The sequence below is a fragment of the Podarcis melisellensis genome (genome assembly GCF_964234715.1).
Source record: "Podarcis melisellensis genome assembly, chromosome: 1".
In the NCBI taxonomy this organism is placed as follows: domain Eukaryota; kingdom Metazoa; phylum Chordata; class Lepidosauria; order Squamata; family Lacertidae; genus Podarcis; species Podarcis melisellensis.
In genome coordinates, this window is record NC_138528.1 from 41,511,760 (window position 1) to 41,532,876 (window position 21,117).

General features: G+C 45.2%; 2 protein-coding genes across 4 annotated transcripts in view; both read right to left on the reverse strand.

Annotated features, from left to right (window-relative positions):
• Positions 1-760: 760 nt before the first annotated feature.
• Positions 761-5,987, reverse strand: ANKRD63 (ankyrin repeat domain 63). The gene has a single exon (XM_081887445.1). The coding sequence runs from the start codon at positions 4,316-4,318 to the stop codon at positions 3,491-3,493; it is 828 nt and encodes a 275-aa protein (XP_081743571.1). The 5' UTR covers positions 4,319-5,987; the 3' UTR covers positions 761-3,490.
• A 3,980-nt stretch (positions 5,988-9,967) lies between these two features.
• PLCB2 (phospholipase C beta 2) overlaps positions 9,968-21,117 on the reverse strand; it is a 55,088-nt gene continuing 43,938 nt past the window's right edge. For all 3 annotated transcript variants that reach the window (XM_081886487.1, XM_081886488.1, XM_081886489.1), the window contains 9 exons: positions 20,857-20,959; positions 20,564-20,635; positions 18,701-18,914; positions 16,876-17,053; positions 14,678-14,754; positions 14,117-14,212; positions 12,717-12,774; positions 11,807-11,893; positions 9,968-10,652 (listed from right to left, as the gene is read on the reverse strand). In XM_081886487.1, the coding sequence (XP_081742613.1) occupies positions 10,392-10,652; positions 11,807-11,893; positions 12,717-12,774; positions 14,117-14,212; positions 14,678-14,754; positions 16,876-17,053; positions 18,701-18,914; positions 20,564-20,635; positions 20,857-20,959 (1,146 nt within the window). In that variant the 3' untranslated portion in view covers positions 9,968-10,391. The remainder of the gene's footprint in view (positions 10,653-11,806; positions 11,894-12,716; positions 12,775-14,116; positions 14,213-14,677; positions 14,755-16,875; positions 17,054-18,700; positions 18,915-20,563; positions 20,636-20,856; positions 20,960-21,117) is intronic.

Here is a 21,117-nt window from a genome sequence, read left to right on the forward strand (position 1 = left end):
TCTGAAAATAAAAAAGGTTTGTGACTAGGGGTGGGGGAGACATTCAATTCACCTAGCTTTTAGAGCCAAATTTGCACTTTCTGAAACAGTATGAAGTATGAAGACCAGAACACAGCCACCCTTTGAAATTTGCATCTATCCAAATTTTGCAATACAGTTCTCCAATTAAACAATCTGTACAAAAGTGCATAAAAATGAGTGTGCTGAAAAATAACATAAATGCCTCTTACAAGAAATCGCTTGCAGAAATGTGCACCTTAGTCAAAAGTGCAGACCAAAATTTGTTTATTAGGAGAAATTTGCACTAAAATGCTGAAGGGAAAAAATCACAAATTGCTGCAGAAATGTGGATAACCTGAATTTAAGATTGGAAAAGTATGGAACAGAGAGAAGCGAAATGGACAGATCCTTCCATTCATACTTGTGACTGATGAAAACAAAAAGTAATCCCAAAATGAATATGGAGGTTACTCTGCCACTGAATTCCTAAAAGGGAAGGGGTGTCATTTCTGAGGACACATAATCTGATTGTATTATTTATTTTATTTATTAAATTTATATATTTCCCTTTATCTGAAGATCTCGGAGCAGTTCACAAGATACAGCATAAAAGCACAAAATAAATAGTTATAACCAAAACAAAACAATAACCTCCTCTTCCTACAACACATTTAAAGGCTGTGGAATATTAATCCGCCAAAGTAGACAGGGGGAAATGTTTACTCAGCAATGGATTCCTTAGCAAGAAAGAGCCATACAATTAGCAAGAAACTAGTTTTATTGCATTCTGTAGAAGGTCAGCTTGATAAGCTACATAACCCTTTACCAGAAAAAAACAACATCTGAAAGAAGAAAATTCTGAGTCCATCCTGCTGTAAACACAATGTGCTTTTAAAAAAGAGAAACAAAAGGAACAAGTCACAGTCTTCGTAGACAACAGAAGTTCAACACTGAATGCATACAAGTGAGAGCATCTGCCAGTAAATAAAGCCAGTATGTTGGAACAGTGGGTATGGAACTGACATTGTGTTATTGCTACACGCTGCATTTTGCACTCAGTGTCCCTTTTAATGGCCTGGATCAAAGCTTTACAATGTGTTTCTGAATTGTGCAGTCAATGCTACTAAAATGCAACTCCTAGAATCCTGGCTCTAAGAAATTAATAGATGGGGATCAGCTGCAGACTCATCAGATGGACACCAATGCAGCTTCAACTCTCTTTCTGAAGTGGAAAACCGTACTACTACAATTTACAAAGATGTTATGAAAGGAAAATGAAAGAAAATGATCATGCACTATTATCTAAACTGCTAATAATTTTCCAAGTTAGTATGTGCTTTTCAAGTGCACTGCCCTCCTATCTTCAAAAACTTAACCACCATGTGTGCTTTTTTAAAGTTTTGGCAATAAAAAATCAATCCCAGTTTAAATCTGACATCTCAAAACAAACAAAAAAACAGGTAGCAAGTGATGTAGCAGACAGACCCCCCTGCCTGAGAGTCCAGGAGAGCTGCTGCCAGACAGTAGGGCTGCAATGCTAAACCATGTCTAACCAGAAATGAGTGCTGTTGAATTCAGTGGGCCTGAGAAATCCAGGATTGGATTCCCCAATGTAATTTTCTTTTGTTAAAAGCTGTTCGAAGAAACAGAATTTGGATTGGGGTTGTTATACCAGGGAAGATGGGTTAACCTTCCACAACAACAACAATAAATAAATAAATATCTGAATACATTAACAACCACCTAATAAATAATATACTATTAACTAACAAAAAAATTAAATATGTAAATAAAGCAATAACACCAACAACGTGTTCCAATAACTCATCCAGTTGAAACTAGGAGGCTGTGGCGATGTGGTCTAAATCACTGAGCCTCTTTGGGCTTGCCGATTAGAAGGTTGGTGGTTCAAATCCCTGCAAAGGGGTGAGCTTCTGTTGCTCTGTCTCTGCTTCTGCCAACTTCGCAGTTCAAAAGCACGCCAGTGCAAGTAGATAAATAGGTACCACTGCAGCAGGAAGGTAAACGGCATTTCCGTGCACTCTGACTTCCGTCACGGTGTCCTGTTGCTCCAGAAGCGGTTTAGTCATGCTGGTCGCATGACCAGAAAGCTGTTTGGTCAAAGCTGTGGACAAATGCCGGCTCACTCGGCCTGAAAGTGAGATAAGCGCTGCAACCCCATAATCGCCGTTAACTGGACTTAACTGTCCAGGGGTCCTTTACCTTCCCTTAACTTTACCTTCCCTTTACCTTAGTCACAGAAGGGAGCTGGGGAGACAGGGACAATATGAGCCCTTATCATTTCCCCCCTCTGTGGCTAAATAACAGCTGATCTGATCACACAACTCCCACTTCACACCTTGTTTGTCCTTCCGTTACTTTCATGCAGTGTCACTAAATAAATAAAACTTGAACAAAAAATGCCACAAAAAGTGAAAGGCCACAAACATCCCAAAACACTCCGCTGAAATCATTTCAGGCAAATGCGGCATCTAGTTACAAATAAATTTCTATCTTATTAAGGCTTGCTGGATTCAAAGACAATGTACATGAGTGCAATTCCATTTAGATAAAGAAATCCACACAGATATAAGTGGACACGAAAGCATCTCCTAAGAATCAGACATGGTGCAAAATCTTCTTCAGAAGCCCTTACAGAAACTGCCCTGAAAATGGACATCATATTGACACTTTTGTTCTTTACAAAAATGACCACTGATCCATTTCACCCATTACAGAAAGAAGCATTCTCAGAAAATGCAAAATTTTTATTTTGCTGTCATGCCCTGAACTGACCTTTCAGCACTTTTAGCCAGGTTCACCATTAGTTTTACTTGACTGTTCTCTGTATACTATACAGCGATAGGTTACCAATATTTTTTTTCATAGCTGGAAGATATTAGGGTTTGACAAATTGGTACTTTGCCATCCATGGATTAGGCTCCTGAGATTTTCCACCTGCACATTTTGCAAGATTTGCCCCCAAACGGTACATAAATTCTTGAGATGTGCAAAGATAGCTCTGGCAACAACACTCCAGTCGGGCAACGGAAACATGAATGTTGTAGGTGACAATGACATTTTGTGCTTTTAGGTTGATTTTAAAGGAAGTACACGTCGACCCTCTTGCTGAAATCGACGAGAACCTTACGCCCAATCATTCTAGAACATTCTTGACAAGAGAAAGCAGTAAATCACCATTCATCGCACCTTATTACAGTGCACATTGCTACAGTACTTGTTTCAACTAAACAAATGCTAACACCTGCGCTTCTCGGGTGCTGTTCAACGAAATCGGGAGAGCCTCGGGATGTGCGGAGGCGCTCCGAATCCGCCCGCGGGCAACGATGCAATGGTCCAAAAGGTCGCTGACAAAGCGGCCAAGTCGGAACCCGACGACGAAGGCTGGATCCGCGGGCAGAAGCAACGCCTGCGAGGCGAAGTGGGAGCTGGCCGCGCCGAGGGGACGCGCGCTTCCCGCCCTCGCCGCCTAGTAGCCGAGCAGGCTCTGGCAGTCGGGCGCCGTGGCCCTGCGGATCAGCGGGCGGCCTCGCAACGAGGCGCCCCCTCTCCCCGCCTCGGAGCCATGCTGCGCTGCGGCGGCGTCTGGGCCCCGCTGCTGCTGCTGCTGCTCCTCGTCGTCGTCGTCCTCCTGCTCCCGCCTCTGGGCGCCGCCGTCCCCGCGAGGCGACCGAGGGGCCGTCGAGCCGTCGCCGGGGGCCGCCGCCGCCGGCTCGGGCAGCTCGAGGATCAAGGCTCCGGAGGCCCGCAGCGCCCTCACGCAGCGCCCGTGGCCCTCGCTGGCGGCCAGCTGCAGCGCGGTGCGGCCGGCGCGGTCGGCGCGCTCGAGGCAGAGGCCGAGGCGGCGGAAGGAGCGCAGCAGCCACTCGACGACGGGCGCGCGGCCCTGCCAGGCGGCGTACATGAGCGGGTTCCAGCCTCGCGAGTCGGCCGCGTCCGGGTCGGCGCCGTACTGGACCAGCAGCTTGGTGACGTCCAGGTAGCCCCGCTCGCAGGCCAGGCTCAGCGCGCTGCGCCCGGCGTCGTCGCGCAGGTCGACGGCGGCGCGGCGCTCCAGCAGCAGCCGGGCGAAGGCCACTCGCCAGGCGGGGTCCTTGAGCGCCACGGCGTGCATGAGCGGCGTGCGCCCGCGGTCGGCTCGGCAGTCCACGATGGTGCCGTCCACGGCGTCCAGCACGAAGCGCGCCAGGTGCAGGCGGCCCGCGCTCATGGCCTCCAGGAAAGTGCGCGTCGAGGCCCCCGGGCCCAGGTCCCGCGGCCGCAGCATGGCTTGCTGCTCGTACCCCGCGCGGCTCATGGCCCGACGGCGACTCGAGGCGCCGGCTCCCCGGAGCCGCTTTATAACCTCGCCTCAAGTCGCCATGGCGATCGCCGCCTTGGAGTGTCAGGGGAGAGAGAGAGAGCCACCGAGGCACCTCCGCTCTCCGGTTTGCGCGCGGCGGGCGGCGGGGCTGGGTCGTCGAGGGTTCCCGGAGCCCCTCCAGCTCCTCCCCGCCCACCTCGAATAAGGCAGGGCAATGTCGTGCGCTCGATACGCTGCCCTTGTTATTAGTGTGCTTTCAATGGTGTGACGTGTGACTGGTTCAAGGTGGCACGTCCATATCTCCATTGGCTGACTGTGACAACAGTCTAAAAACCGAAGAACACTGGAATGGTATTTGTCATATAGATATGCGGGGAATTACGGTGTTTTTTTTGAAACAAGACACGCGTGGTGTTCTCCGATTTGTGAAATCCTTCAGGGAGGGAGGAAGACGTGAAAATAATAATAATAAAATAAATAGAGTTGGAAGGTACCTAAAGGGTAATCAAGTCCAGCCCCCTGGAAAATGACTTGGGGGATCCATATGCCCCAACTTTTTCAGGGCTCAGGGTTATACCATTGATAGTGTGTGGTTCCATGGACAGAATCTATCTGCACATCACTTGGTAGTTCTTATCACGGGGTGAAGAAGGTCTGAACTGTGCCTTTTGACCACTATTTTGTTAAGGTGATGTGAAGACGCTCTGGGTGGCTGTAAAGTTACAGCCATCAACTGTGCATGTGTGAATTCACCCTTTGTTCCTGCATGAGCTTGTCAGAGGATCAGATGTGTGTATATGCAGTACATTCAGTCCCTGTAGCCCACGCACCTCCTGCGGGTCTTTTGCTCTCGACTTTCCTGCAGGGCAGATGGTTAGTAACAACACTGGGATCAGTGCAAGAAGGGGTGTATCCACAATCCAAAGTGGTCCACGATTGCCCTGACTGCCTTGTACTCACCTCCTCCTGCAGGGGCTCTTGGATGCCTGCAGCAAATGCACCACCCTAGGTGAAATTTTCATATCCTTTCATATGACCTCAAAGTCAGTGGTTTACAGGGGAGGCTGTACACACCTTCTGCTGTGTGTTGTGAAATGCAGCAAACATAGAGGAACCAGCCCAGAGTTGCATTCATTTCATCTCTATGCTGCCCTCTCAAAAATTCTGCTTTTGCAGCATTCAGGTTTTGCAGCCTGATTATTTATTTATTTATTTATTTCCATCCATTTATGAATGGCTTCATATGAAAGTAATTGAAGCAATTTAACAATTAAAACCATTTCATACATAAAAAGAATTAAGGCATAAATCTCTCTATAAGAGACTGGGTGAACCACTCTCCTGGCGCACCCATTCTGGCAGGTGAAGAGGAGCCCATTTCTGATTATGGCTCCCAAGCTTTGTAACCAGCTTCCCACTGTTGTGAGGCAGATCCATGAGCTTCTGGAGTTTCTGGACTACAACTCCCATCAGCCCCAGCCAGCATGGCCATGTTAGAATTCCTGCTCCGTGACTGCAGTCATGGGATTGTTGTCTTTCATATGACAATGTATGTTTTGACTCCACAGAGTGGGAAGTGATGGAGACAGGATGTTTGTGTTACTGTCTTCCATGAAGTGGGACTATTTCCTTTGTTCATTCCCTTTGCTGACTGATGCTAGAGAGAGAGGGAGCCATGTTGCAGTTCTCCATGTATGTTTATATGTAAATAAAGTAGATTAGCCAAAATGCTGAGTTGCTGAGGTTGGTTACACAAACTGAACACTGCGGATCCCTAAGTGTGCCGGTGTCTGTTGGCATTGGTCGCTGTGATGTTCGTTCCCCAGGAGGGAGAGAACATGCGAGTCGGGCATGTGTCTCTGCCAGGATCCTACTCAAATGTAGGATGAGCTCCTGACAGGCCAATGGTCAGGGATGACAGGAGTCGTAGTCCACCAACATTGAAGGGTACCACATTGGCTACCCCTGCCTTAGGTTAAGGCAGAAATTCAGGCTGTTTTGCAAGTAGTAGTGTAGTTTTATTTTAGTGATGAATCCAGCATAAATTGAATCTATCTGTCAATTATCTGGCTTACAGAAAGTACACAAAACTCATGACATGTCAGGAAGCGAGATGTCATGGGTGTTGGGGAGCATGGCTAGGCAACACCAGCTGCTGGCATGAGTTTGCAGCTTGAGTCAGGCAGTGCATAGAGGACCCACCTCTGAACATCAGAGCCCTGTGCTCTTACTGCAAGCCAAGTTGCCAATGGCAAACTTACCCACGAGGTCTAGAAACTGTTTTTGAATTTTAAAGGAGAACTGAGGTTTTCCCTTGTTCTCTGTCCCCTGCTAGATTCAGCAGGAACCTCCACATGCATGGTAATCTACCAACTCAGTGGGAGCCCCTGTATTTTAGGTGCTGCATTTTCCTCTTTAATCATTGTTTCTAAGGGCCAAGCAACATCATCCCACCAGCAAGCAGCTGTTGTGCTGCTGCTGCCAGACAGCTTTTCCCTGTGTCAAGAACCAGCTCCAGCAGCCGGATACTCATGACAGGTGTGCAGTGCCTGTTGGTGAATTCTTAGCTCTGCGCCCACCAGCTTTCAGCACATGACTGCAGTCAGATGCAAAGGGATGCTTGTGGTAGGATGCTAAAGGCCAGAGGTCACCACTAGCATCAGATGCAGGACCTTTTAGGGTGAATTGGTGGAGCCCACATGCTGAGCAGCACCTGGCAGGGTCCTGTGACTTGGACCAACATACCAGGGATGAAAACATTTTTAAAATAGTGTTCTAGCCATTCTGACTAAGGCTATGCTTTGGAGACTTTCAGGCTTCAGTTCTATACACTGGGAGTAAACTACACTGAACTCAGCAGGCATGTAAAGGATTGTACTGTAAGTGCCTGGAGCATGAGAACAGTGTCAGCATCACATCAATTCTGGTGGGTCAGCATTCAAAATTGGCCAGGTATCAGGTGCCTATAAGCCACATGGGACCAAGTAAGGCTGCCTGGGCACCAAGGATGGCGCCTGACGTCTCCACCATCTGGAGGTGCATGCCTGGGGATCCTTGGATCTTGTTTTCACAGACTAGTAACACATCCTGTAGAATTCTATCCATTATATTTTATCCGGGACAAATTTCAGGAACCTAAAGGTTGTATTGAAAAATACGACTTTTGAGCTGACTGGCCCCCAAATGACAACTAGACATTCTGTTTTGGCAACTGTAACCCTGGTTTAAGGAGCCATTTGGTGCCTAGCTTATATATGAGTTTCTAACGCTGCAGTGGGTATTTTTCTGGGCATTTGCTTTTGGCGTTTTGGTTGCCTGACTCTCCGCACTGCTTGAAAAGTCTCCTCGCAGCAATAGCTTCTGCTTAAGGCATCTGCTTCTGGCTCCATACTGGTGTTTGTAAAGCTCTTGGAGAAAGTGTCATGGAAATAATTACAAGGAGGTTAATAAGCCAGCAATCAGGTGAGGTGCCTTCTGCTCCTTTCCAGCCTGCTACAAAACAATCTATAGCAACCTTTCTGTCTATGAAGGTGGGGGGAGAAAAGAGGATAAATTGCTGTTTGCATATTTCTCCTGCCTATAGAGTTGGCCTATTAGGGAACAATCTTGTGCTCACTGGGAGGATGGAAGAGGAGGATATAGGGTGCTGTGGATCCCTCACTTAGCCAGCCACCACTGGGACCCTTCCTGCTGCTGTAGCAGAAAGCTGTGCTTGTGGTGGAGTCCAGAACAAAACATGTTGGGGGAGGTGGTTGATCTGAAGAACAGTCACTCCCCCCCCACCCCCCGCAAAACCATTGACCAGCCTTGAAGCTGGTATAATTAAGAATGAACTAGTTGCCATCCACCCTCTGGGGCAGCAGGGCGATGGATCCAGTGGTTGCTGCACCATGTATCCTCTCCAATCCAGGCAGGTGAGATTGCTCTGTGCATTTGCAAATTAGGATACAATATGAATACACCGAGCATATGCACTTGCACACACAAAATATTGGGTGTCGTAGAATCATAGGATTATATGTAGCGTTGGAAGGATCCACAAGGGTAATCTAGTCCAACCCCTGCAATACATTCAAGTAAGATTTACTCAAGGGTATACCCCCTGAAATGAATGAATGAGTGTAGTAGTTAGAAATTCAGACCCTAGGACCTGAGAGACCAGGGTTCAAACCCTCACTTAGCTATGAAGGCCACTGAATGACCTGGGGCCAGTCGCTGCCTCTCAGCCTAACCTACCTCACAGGGTTGTTGTGGAGATTAATTTGGAGGGGGGGAATCATGTACGCCCCCTTGAGCTTCTTGAAGAATATAAAGTGGTCAATCAGTAAGTCAGGTCTATTATTTCCAATGGATCTACTCTAAATAAATGCCACCTATAGTGTCTTGTGATTAGTTCTTGCATCTAAATTAATCTGGGCTAAATACTATTCCAGTAGCAGCACTCATTCAGCTGTATACAATGCAGAGAATGTTGACAAGTGCTTTGATATTGATCAGAACTTGGTCATAAAGAATGCAATGCCAGCAATGAGCGCAGCAGCAAAGCAGAACCCAAAGCCACTCCCTGAAGTTGTGATTATTATTCTTCCAGTTGCAATTGTTATTGTAGGTCCCTTTGGGTGAAACGTCTCCCTCTGGTGACTTTGCATGCGGTCTAAGCATCCCTAGATTAATCAACATGGTAATTAATTTCATAGCACTGTAATGCCCTATGGAGGTACGGATTATTTGTCAAGTGAAAACAGTGCACTGTTTTCTGGAAGCTGTTAACAGCCCTTTGAACAACAGATTTTAGGAATTACACAGGAGGTGGTACCAACAAAGGAAAGGGATTGGCTAGCGAGCTAATATGAATGTATCTCATTTGTCGAACAAAAAATAAACTGCTAGAAATTGCTGACTGACTGCTTGGTGCAGTGTGAAGGAAAGACAAGGCAGTAATGCATAGCTCGTAAGATGTTCAGTAGTGGTGATGTTCTTCAAATAGCATAGCTATCTTCAAATATCTGAAGGGCAGAAACTTTCTAAAATGTGTGAACCAAAATGCAGTCATCTGTCAAAATTTACACTTATCTGAATTTTGCAGTGCAGTGTTTTTTTGTTGTTTAGTCGTTTAGTCGTGTCCGACTCTTCGTGACCCCATGGACCAGAGCACGCCAGGCACCCCTGTCTTCCACTGCCTCTCGCAGTTTGGTCAAAAGTGCAGTGTTTACTAACTAAGTAATGTGCATAAAAATACATATCCTGGGGTAAAGTGTGCATAAAAAGTGATTTAGTGATTGTAGCAATTGATCTGTGAGTGCTCTGGTAGCTAGGATTATTTCAGGCCTCCTTTTTGACCATACTATTACCCGCAAAGAAGACACTTTTTTCGTTAAACCAGTCACAAACCCTTGGACTTTGACGCAGGTAGGGTGGGCAACTGTGCCCTGGAAGAGGAAAAACCTCACCTCTACGAGAGAGCCATTGCATTCATGCCCTGCCAGGAAAAACTGTTGAACTGCTGTGGGATATGGGATGCTAAATTAACTGGACATTTATTCTGATCCTTCAAGGCTCTTTTTGTATTCCGACTACAGGTTTGGGGTTTTTTTTTTAAAGTTTATATTAAGTAGTGGGTGGACATAGCAGACGACACAGAGATTTCTCCAAGTAGTTCTTTATAAGTAAGCTGGAACTGAACTGAACAGCAAACGGCTCAGCCGGCCTGCTTTTATTGGTTGTCAACATTGTAACAACAACAGCCCAGGGTTTCCCACCTAAATTAACTTAGTGGACCCGAGTGCAAACTATATACCGTACACAATACGCCCTGGTGGCCAGGGTGAGAACTTCAATATATAACAGTTTATTTCTATCCTGTATTGTCACTACAGATCCTGAGAGATAGAAACTCCAGTGTAGATGCAAACTAATCTGGGTTACCAGATCACGATAATCAAAGATTCAATGAGCTGATGGAAGTGCGACAAGAGACAGCCCATTAAGTTCTATGGAACTGTAACGTCTGGAACAAAATGAGTCATTAAAAAAATCTGTGCCTTAAGAACAGGGTCAGGTGAGAGACTCACAGCCTGCTCACCAGTATTTCGCTAGATTCCTCATCCTCTGCTGTATTCTCAGCCGTCTGAGTTTCACATCTTTCAGCAACAGGTATCAGGTTGTTTTCTTGCAGCTGTTGTTTCAGCCCCTGGCCTCCCTCACTGGCAGCATATAGGTCCTCTTTCTTTGCTGCATCAGCTTTCACACAGTTCTTCACTAAAACTTGCACTTCTGAGCCAAGAGCTTTCACTTTGCCTTCGTACTCTGCGTATGCCTCCTGCTGCAGCTGTACCAAGAGAGAGGTCAGTACATGAGACACACATGTTGCTCAAATGCTCAGAAGAAGCCCAGTAGTTGCTTGTTTGTGGAATTTTAAATGGTACTGCTGGGGGGGGGGGGGAGCCTTTGTTTTACAAAACCTCAGTTGTTAAGGGCCAAATTAGGCATGCTCACTTTTGTGATGGGGAGCTATTAGGATCATTTTTTTATGAAAAGTAGCTGACCATATTTGGATTGGGAGGGATTACTTTGTACACCCCCCTACCTTATGCCAGTTCTCTCGTGCAAGGCACCTCGGCAGCCAATAGCTTTGGGGAAGGGGGTAGGAACCGGGATTTTGGAATCACGTGGGCTCACTTTACCCTACACAGGAGGTCAGCGGCCGTTTTGAACCAGTGAGCACATATGGAATACTGGGAAAGTATTGTGGGTGACCGTTACAAAATGGCTGCTGTCATTGTGGTGTGGAAAAGCACAAAATGGCTGCCATGGGGTTGTGGTATAACATCTGCCACTAATGAACTGACAAAGAGAAGCTCTGCACAGGAGGGTGGGCATCGAATCCTGGCATCCACTGAAATGCAAGGATGTTGGATGGGGCAGGTTCAAAGTAGGAGAGGATTAACCATTGCAAACAGGAGCTAGGCAGGGACAACAAACAGTCCTTTGCGCATTTTGCTGAGCTATTTGCTGAGACCTTCAGCACATACCACAGCAAGTACAATCAAGCACACTGGTGTATGTGAGTGCTGTGCTGTTGACCCCTGCCCAACGCCACATTCCCAGTCCAAATGGTCCCCTTGGTACTCCCAACTCTGGGTAATTTGTTTGCTGTTTCCTTTCTGCATGCTTATGTGCACTAGTCAGTGCCCAGCTGGCTTCGGAGTGAGGTTTGCACCACTTGCCCTCTAGTCTTTGTCAGACTTGCTTCATTGCCTGAAGCTCCCCAGAATGCCAAGCAGCCACTTGGGTGCCACAAAGCTGGAGAGGATGCTCAGGAGCGATAGTGTCAACCACCCATTTCATCTCAACCATTCCATAGCAAAACTAGGGCTTCAAAAGGATTGTTGGCTTTCTCTGCTGGACTCTTCTTAGAGCAGGGGGTTGGAGTAAATTATCTCTGGGGTCTATTCTAGATCTTTGATTCTCCCATCCTCTTACCTGGTTTTCCTTTTCCTTGATTGCTTCTAGGCAGGCTGCCTGCTTTTTCTCCAGTACTTCTTGGTCCCTAGCCTGCTTTTCATTCATCTTGAAGCAGGGAAAGAAAGTATTTTAAAAGCCACCATCTTCAAAGCAACAGTATAAAAGCGAAATAAAAAAAAAAATAGTCCAGTAGCACCTTAGAGACCAACTAAGTTTGTTCTAGGTATAAGCTTTCGTGTGCATGTACACTTCTTCAGATAGTATAAAAGCGGCAAATGTTATTGGTAGGTCCATGGGGCATAGGCTCATGGCACAAGTTTGCATAATGGTATAGACTGCCTCTGGGCAAACTGAGTTAGTGAGTGGGTGGGATTTCACACTAGCACTGCATTTTGCAGTGTGCTCAGTAAAAAGTGATTCAGCGGCAGGAATTCTGGGACCCAGCAAAGAAGAAGACGACGAGCTCAGGCCCCTGGCTGCCCCCTGGAAACACCCCTGATGAATCCCTGTGGTCCATCAGCAATGTGTTAAGCTGACAAAGCAGGAGTGCACACTCAGGATTTCTTACCAGCTAAGGCATAGCTATTTATTTTTTAAAAAATGTTTAAATATTAAAGGCCACTTTTCTGGGAAAATGGCTATCCAAAGCAGCTTGCAACCAAGGACTATAAAAAAAAAAGAACTAGTTAATACTGTCATCGTGAGAAGGACCTCTCTCCTTTGTGGCCACCCACCTTCCTGACCTAGGGGACAGGCACAGCAGGAGATTTCAAGTTCCAGTGGGGTGGTAAAGGTACAGGTCCTCCAATAAACGGTTCGGGCCTAAGCTAAGCTGAGTAAAATGATCCCGAGAGTGTACTTTTGCGTTGTACAATTGGACTAAGATTTGCCAGAGGCCTTATCCAGCTAGTTTTCGTGACAGCCTTACCTGTTTGACCATCTGTACCACTTCCTGAATGTGTGCATTGTTGATTTCTCTCTTCAGTCTGTAGGGAAAAAACCACCCTATCAGCACACTTTGATAATGATAACCTTCAGCAGGGAAACGCAGTCATGACTGAGAGGTTTATCACAGATGCCCAGTTAAGAATTAAAATGACAGGGTGTTAAAGGTACATGATTTGCCAGCAAAAGGCATTGTGTTGTAAAGAATTGTACTAAAGTGACAGATTTACAGGATTTCCCTGTAGTGATGATGATAGCAATGTGTATCAGTTAAGGAAACCTGCACAAATGAATTGTAACCTGAGAATGTCCTGTGCAGTACTTACGAGTGTCTGACAAGGACCAGGGAGGGTTAGGTTCAAATTCTCACTCAGCCATGAAACTCACTTGGGACCTTAGGCCAATCACTGTCTTTCAAGATTGCTGAGAGGGTATGTGAAGTGTGTGTGATAAGCACAGATCAGCAGAGGATGTGTGGGAGAGTGTGTGGGTCACACTCATGGCTGATAAGTGGCCCCTAGAGGGCTGCTCAAGGATGAATGTGGCCCTTGGGTCAAAAAAGGTTAGCCATCATTGGTTTAGCAGGATACCAGAATTCTCACACTGTTTTTAAGTTTTAGGCTCTTTGCAAGTAAAAAATTGTTTCTAGCTAGGCATGGAGGAGAAATTCTGTTTTGTTTCCATTTTAACTACCTCATTCACACTTCTTGAACCAATATGCAAACTGAAATATGGCCATCCTTCAAAATGTGCACTTTTCCAAATTTTGCAATAGCAGTTCTCTGTCCAAACCATATACAAAAATATTAGGGGGAAAGGTGCATTAAAATGCACATATTAGTGAAAATAATATTAAAATGCATTACATTACTGGGATTTGCTTGCAAAAATGCATGCATGAGTCAAAATGTGTTTATTAGGATAAATTTGCACTAAAATACTGGTGAATTTTCAAGAGGATTAAAAAAATAAATTGCAATTTGCTGCAGAAATGTGGAGATCTAAAATTAAGACTTGAAAAAGGAAAACTAGGGGTAGGCAACCTAAGGCCCAGGGGCCGGATGCGGCCCAATCACCTTCTCAATCCGACCCGCGGACAGCGCGGGAATCAGCATGTTTTTACATGAATGGAATGTGTCCTTTTATTTAAAATGCATGTCTGGGTTATTTGTTCATTCCCCCCCCCCAAAAAAAATATAGTCTGGCCCACCACATGGTCTGAGGGATGGTGGATGGGCCCACGGCTGAAAAAGGTTGCTGACCCATGACTTAGAGGGTCAAAATTGACAGTTTTGTCCATCTCTATTTCTAGCTAATGCCCAGCCCTGTGAAAGAGTTCAGCAGATACAAACTCCAAAGAGGCCAATCAGTCTGCCACAGTACCTTTCCTGGGCGCTCTTGTCGGTTGTGTTCTTAGCCATGGTCTGAATTTTTTCCAATCTTTTCACCTCTAGTTTCTTCTTCATTTCTTTAGTGTCACTGTAGAGGAAGATATCACCTAGAGTTGATCGATTTCAGCAATAACACATTTTTATCTCTGTAAATTGCTGTCTTCTTGTCTACCTAATGTCTTCAATCATTTCAGTCATAGAGCACAGGTTAGTAAAGGAAGCACCACATAATGCTCTTTGTTTACAGGCCTGAAAATGTTCCTTGCCGGAGGTAAACGATCCCAGTGGAATGAGAGAAAATGCATAGGTATTGTGTGCAGGTTACATCATGCAAATCCCTTCTGACCACCCCTTCTATTTCTTGCCCAGCCAAACGACAGATGAACTAGACTAGCACCAACCAGGACTGCATGCACTGAGCCGTTTCAAAATAACTGCCCCCTTCCTATCAGCTGCAATCCAGTCTGAGCAGGGAAAACACAAGCAAAAATTAAACCATGCAAAATTAGTAGATGAAAACGCTGGGAAAAACTTACATTATTTTGTTACCTACCTTTCCCAGGATTCCTTTAGTGCCTTTAGCTCAGATGCTTGCTTTTCTCTTGCAAGCTCAATTATTTTAGAAATTTGCTGTCCAAAGATTAAAACACAGGGTAGAATGTCAGAATTTAATTTTACTCTTTTTTCTTTTGTTTTTAAAACTGCAAATTGCTCCTCCATTTGTGGGAGGGCCTTTTATCCAGTGGAAGCTCTTGCTGGAGGAAGGGAGAAAGAGGCAATTTTTGCAAGTTCCTACTTCTGTTTGCAGCCCGTTGTGCCACCTTTTTCATTGTCCTGGAAGGGCCCCTGACAAGCTGGAACAGGCCTTAAGGGTGCTGCAGGGAGAAGGAGGAATCAGCAAAATTGTAGCCTTCCCTTCCTGCAGCAGGAACAGCCCATGAGCAGAGTTCCTACAATAAATCTGGCTCCAACCTATATTCAGCCATAAAATAGGGGACCCGCCCATGAGGTCTATAACAGCTAGTTTGGGGTATACAGTGGTACCTCGGGTTAAGTACTTAATTCGTTCTGGAGGTCCGTACTTAACCTGAAACTGTTCTTAACCTGAAGCACCACTTTAGCTAATGGGGCCTCCTGCTGCTGCTGCGCCACCAGAGCCCGATTTCTGTTCTCATCCTGAAGCAAAGCTCTTAACCCGAGGTAATATTTCTGGGTTAGCGGAGTCTGTAACCTGAAGCGTATGTAACCTGAAGCGCATGTAACCTGAAGCGTATGTAACCCGAGGTACCATTGTATTTGACACTGTCTGTGACACATTGACTTGAACATCAGACAACCATGGCAGTGAGGATGAGATGCTGCTGCTCTCTTATATTAAAATCTACAGAACAAGCAAGTGGAAAACATGGTTTTCCCTCACCCTTACCTGCCATTCCTGCGCTGAACGTTTTCTTGTGAACAGATTTGTCTGACACTACTCAGTTGCAACCAAATGATCTGAGTTGTGTTCAGGCAGTAGCACTTGGGATCACTGACTTCATGCCTTGAGATCCTCAAAGATCTTCCTCTGAGTTCCCCTAACCAAATGATGTGCACTAGGGCCTTTTCATTGGTGGCATTGCCACTATGGGATGCCCTCCTCCAAAAGGCACACATGGGGCATATTTTGGTGCCATTTTAGTGTGAGGTAAAGATCTTTTTATTTTCCCAGGCATTTTAATCTGTCTTTAATCTGTGCTTACTCTATGTGACTTATGTTTTTATGCTGTATTATATTTATATTGCTGCTTTTATTGCGATTAGATTTTTAATGGTTTCATTTCCTGTTGTGGGCTGCTCTGAGAACTCTGATGTAGGATGACCTGTAACTACAGTGGTACCTCAGGTTAAGAACTTAATTCGTTCTGGAGGTCCGTTCTTAAACTGAAACTATTCTTAACCTGAGGTACCACTTTAGTTAATGGTGCCTCCCGCTGCCGCTGTGCCACCGGAGCACGATTTCTGTTCTCATCCTGAAGCAAAGTTCTTAACCCGGTACTATTTCTGGGTTAGCGTGAAGGAAGGTGAGGACAGGTGACCTCACCTAGGCCCGAAGTCACCCCCCACCAAAGCAGGCTCAAAGCTTCTCAGAGCTTTTCAAAATCATTTTTCTCAGCAGTTAAAAGGCATTAGCTAAGCATCAGAAACATTCCGCTTGCTGTAACTACAAAGATTGCAACAAAGGTAGGGAACACAGTCCATTGTTTCTCAGGCCTTTCTGATGCCTTCTGGCCTTGCTAAAGAACCACATTGCAACTTACTTTCTGTCTGGGAACCATGCCAGAACAAGAGATTGAAACATATCTGAACACTCTGAAACCCCTTTCCTGGGAATAGTCCCAAGACAGGAGCTTTCTGTTCATGCTCAGAGGAACTCATGGGGCAGGACTCTGGAAGGAGGAGGGATCTGGTATGGGTATATATGCTTGTGCACATGATTGTGAACTCGTGCATGCTTTTGTGGACTATCACACTTGCTCCTTCCACCAGTTCATGGATGGTAGAAATAAAAGCCTTTTCTCCGAAACTATTCCTTGAGTGTCTGTTGACTCCCACTTCCCTTTCCCAGGCGCAATATTTTTCCCACCCGAGGGCAAAGCCTCATAAGGCTACAAGCGGAGTCTGTAACCTGAAGTGTCTGTAACCCGAGGTACCACTGTACTGCAAGCCAAATGTTAAGTAAGGAAAGGGCAATAAACTTTCTATCTGTACCTCTGTGGCGTGGAGCTCTTTCTTCTTCCGAATTGCATCATACTGCTCTTCTCCTAGCTGCATTAGCTCTTTCTCCAGCTTCTCCTTCAGCTCCAAGACTCTGTTGTCAGGAGGACTCTCTGCCATCTCACCGGCGTTCCTTCCTGAGCTGCTGTCATCCACAGTCCACTTCCTGCAACTTCAGAAGAAGAGGAACAATTCTCACAATGTGGCTAATATTGTGACCAATTCACTGCTGTACCACCAAGGAGCCATTTTTCATGAGATCTCTGCATGGCATCATATTGCCAGTATGTTCTATAACAGCTGTAGATTATGGGCCTTATTCTGCCATGTGAGAAAGAAGAGAGGCAGGCAGGGAAACCACTAGGCCTTTGCCAGTCAGACTGTCCCCTTTCAGGACCAATGAACATCACCTGCCCCATGAAAAGGAAGATGAAAGGCTGGGAGAGGGAATTGTTTGTGTTTTATTTTTATGAGCATGAGACTCTTAATCTCAGGATCATGGGTTTGAGCCCACACAATGGGGTAAAAGATTCCTGCATCGCAGGGGATTAGACTATATCAGGCATAGGCAAACTCTGGCCCTCCAGATGTTTGGGACTATAATTCCCATCATCCCTGACCACCGGTCCTGCTAGCTAGGGATGATGGGAATTGTAGTCCCAAACATCTGGAGGGCCAGAGTTTGTCTATGCGTGGACTAGATTATCCTTGTGGCCACTTCCAACTCTGCAGTGATTATGGAATTGTAGAACTGATTATAGAAATCTATAATTATAGGATTGTAGAGTTGGAATGGTCCCTGAGGATCTTCTAATCCAACCCCCTGCAGTGCAGGAATATTCTATGCTTCTCTGTGTGACGGTGAGTGGGTGGGACAGTAGCAGAACTGTAAACTGCCATGGGTGCTGAAATAACAGGTGCCTTCACAAAAAGGCAGTATATAAATCCTATAAATAAATAATATAAATAACTTGCTCTTTAAGCAGGAAGGTGAACGGTGGAGCCATCATTAATCCTTGATTTTGCTTCCTTTATACCCTGCAGCTGTCATATTTAGAAAGTGGCTACATAGCAAAACTGTGGTATTGTAATTCTCTGTTTATGTAACAGCTGTTTATTGCAGCTGTTGTGTAAGAAATGCCCTTTTATTTTGTTTCCCTTTGTGAAGAGGCATTTCCTTAAAATACTTTGGGATCTCTGAGCTTTGTGATTAAATAATTACATGTGACACATCTGTGATTGGATTTCCTTCAGTGCTTTGGATTGCACCTTTGCTTCCTTCCTTGTCATTGTGGCATTCCCCTTCTGTTTCGTTGTGTCTTTGTGTGGCAGGTATCTATACCACTGAGAATAGTAGTACACTGTTCCTGCTACCTGCCAGGGGCTTCTCCTCACACTCTTTTCTAGCACTGAGATTAACACAGTATCAACACACAAATCAGTAACACACACCTAAATCTCTCTCTCTAATGCACATACCTAAATCTCTCTCCTCTGGAAAAGCAGTGGTGTAGCGTGGGTTGTCAGCACCCGGGGCAAGGCAAGTAATTTGCGCCCCCTAACCCGTGGATTTGCGCCCCCTAACACTAACCCCCAGATGTTGCGCCCGGTGCGGCCAGCCCCCCCTGCACCCCCCCACGCTACGCCACTGTGGAAAAGCCTAAAGTCCTATAATGTCTCAGTAGTCGAACAAATTCCTTTTATGCCATGATACATACATTATGAAAGAAATGTATTAAATAAAGTTACAGTTAACAGCAAGTCTTCTGATGGCCAATAAGGATCCCACAGCCTTTTCTGCTCATGATCCAATTTCTACCTTTTCTTTTTCTGGGCTTTAGGTGGGCATGGCATTTTCTTTTTGCCAGCTTGCATGCCCAGCTCCATGAAAAGGATGGCATATTTCTGCAACAGCTCTTCCTTGCGCTTCACTGTCTTCCGTTCCACCTCCTTCAGGTCTTTCTCTTGCTTCTTCAACAGTTTCCCAAAATTCTTCATCTGCTGCAGCTCCTCAAAGCTCGCCGTTTGCAGCTCTGAAACATAGCATGAAAAAGAGATGCATCTGCTTAAACGAGATGCTAAACTGCCACTTATTTTCACCATCCACTTGAAGGACCTTTCTTTGCTATACTCCAGGCACATCCAACTCCGAAGAGACTACAATCTACTCCCATTATAAAAAAACTGGCAGTGATCTACCCATTGTCATTGGAGGGAGGAGGAGCATGCGTGGGGTGGGTGGATTGCCCAGAGTTGTTGATCCCAGAGTTCTTCAGCTTTTATTTCTTAACTTTCAGTAAGCTTTTATTTAATCTCACGATTGATAAGGGTCCCACACTACCAGGATCAGCTAGGGATCTACCAGTAGATTGCAATCTACTGGTTGGGCACGCCTCCATCTCCTCTCAAGGTGATCCTATGATTGCACATACCTATATCACAGCATCTCAGCACCCAAACCACAATATTTTATCCCTGGGAAAACATAACACTTGCCTCTACGAAAGAGTTCTGCGCAGATGCAACTCTGCAAATGTCAGAGGCCCTTGTTGGGTATTGTTTGTGACACTGGAGTCCACATTATCTTATGCATGTACAGGGCTTACCTGGCCCCCTTTTCACTGTGTCTGCCATGCCCTCTGGAAAGCCATTCCTAAGACACAGGACCCTCCAGATATGCAATGCACAGTAGAGGGTTAATGTTTCCCCTCTCTTGCATAGATTGCAACCCACAACATTTTTTGAACTTTTAAAATGTGTGTCTCTGTGTGAAGTTCAATTTATTTATTTTTTGGAAAGTGTAAATATTGCTGTAGAATCTTATGGACACTGTAAGCTCTCCTATTTTTTGTCTTCAGTGCAGGAGCACTCATTTAGCCACACCTTTTTAAAAAGTGGCTAGCCATAACAAAGTCACCACCTACCTTTGAAGCATTGTTCCATAATTTTATGAACCTTCTGCTTAGCCTTAGAAAACCTTCTGCTTATTCTTATATTTTAGAGGCCCTCCAGCACACATCTAACTACTTAAAATGTGCATGTGTGTTTTTCCACCCCTTAAAAATATGCAGATAAAAAAGTGATGGACAATTCCATTGTTTTATTTTTGTAAACCACTTTGAGGTATTTTACAATTAAGCGGTGTATACATTTTATGAAATAATAAAGTATGAATCTGTAGCACTAACTACTTTTCTGCAACAATAAACCTGCAGTTTTATTATTTTCATTAAAAAAAACTGTATAAGATTACATGATTCCTGTGAAGAAAACTGGCTGGATTGTTAAAGTGTGTCAGTTAAATCATTCCAACACCATATTTTTAAGGTCCAGGTAATCCCAGAAAATGAAAATATGCTGTTGGGATGTGCTTTGCAGGATTCTGTGGCTATGTCCAGAAGCTGCTATCAATTCTGTGCAGGATATAAAAAGAATATGTAATGAGTTCACTTCCAGTACAGTTACAGTAGCACAAGGCTAGCCAACATGCTGCCTTCTAGGTGCTGCAGGACTGCAACTCCCATCATACCTTGCTATCGGCAATGCTGGCTAGGGCTGATGGAAGTTGGAGTCCAACAACAAATGGAGGTTGCCATATTGGCTGCCCCTGCAAAATCAGGACAGAAATTACAGTAATTTGAACTTGAATGTTGCCATTCAACAGGAACAGGATTAGAAATACCTGTAGGTTCTTTTGTAGGTTCTTTTGTGGTCTCTTCTTTTCCTGTCGAGGTTCCTTTTCCATTCAGGGTTCCTGAGGGGCAAAAACACACGACGGATGAGTGAGCTTATTCTGTCTCGTGAAAGATAACAGCCACTGAAATTGATCACAACCAGCATGTTAAGTGAGTCCCAATGAAATGAGAAATGTCAACCCTGCTTCTTGTCTCCTGGATCAATATCATTTCTTTTCAGAATCTGAACAGCGTATATTTAAGCTGCCGTGCTCAGCCCCAACCATATCCATTGCATTACCTCCAGGCCCGTTTGAAGGAGGAGTACTAAAGGTCGCTGTGGCATTATGTATCCCGTTGGTATTGAGTTGAACAGATGAAAGAGTTTTTTGCAAGTCAGGCCCCTAAAACAAAAATTAATTGTGCATCAGTTATAGCAAAACGGATCACTAGAAACAACTGGGCACTTCGCCCTCAGTTTTGCTTCATGGCATTGTGTATTTTGCCACACTGAAACTATAGGAGACATAAGAGAGAGCCATAAGGTGCATCTTTAATCTTC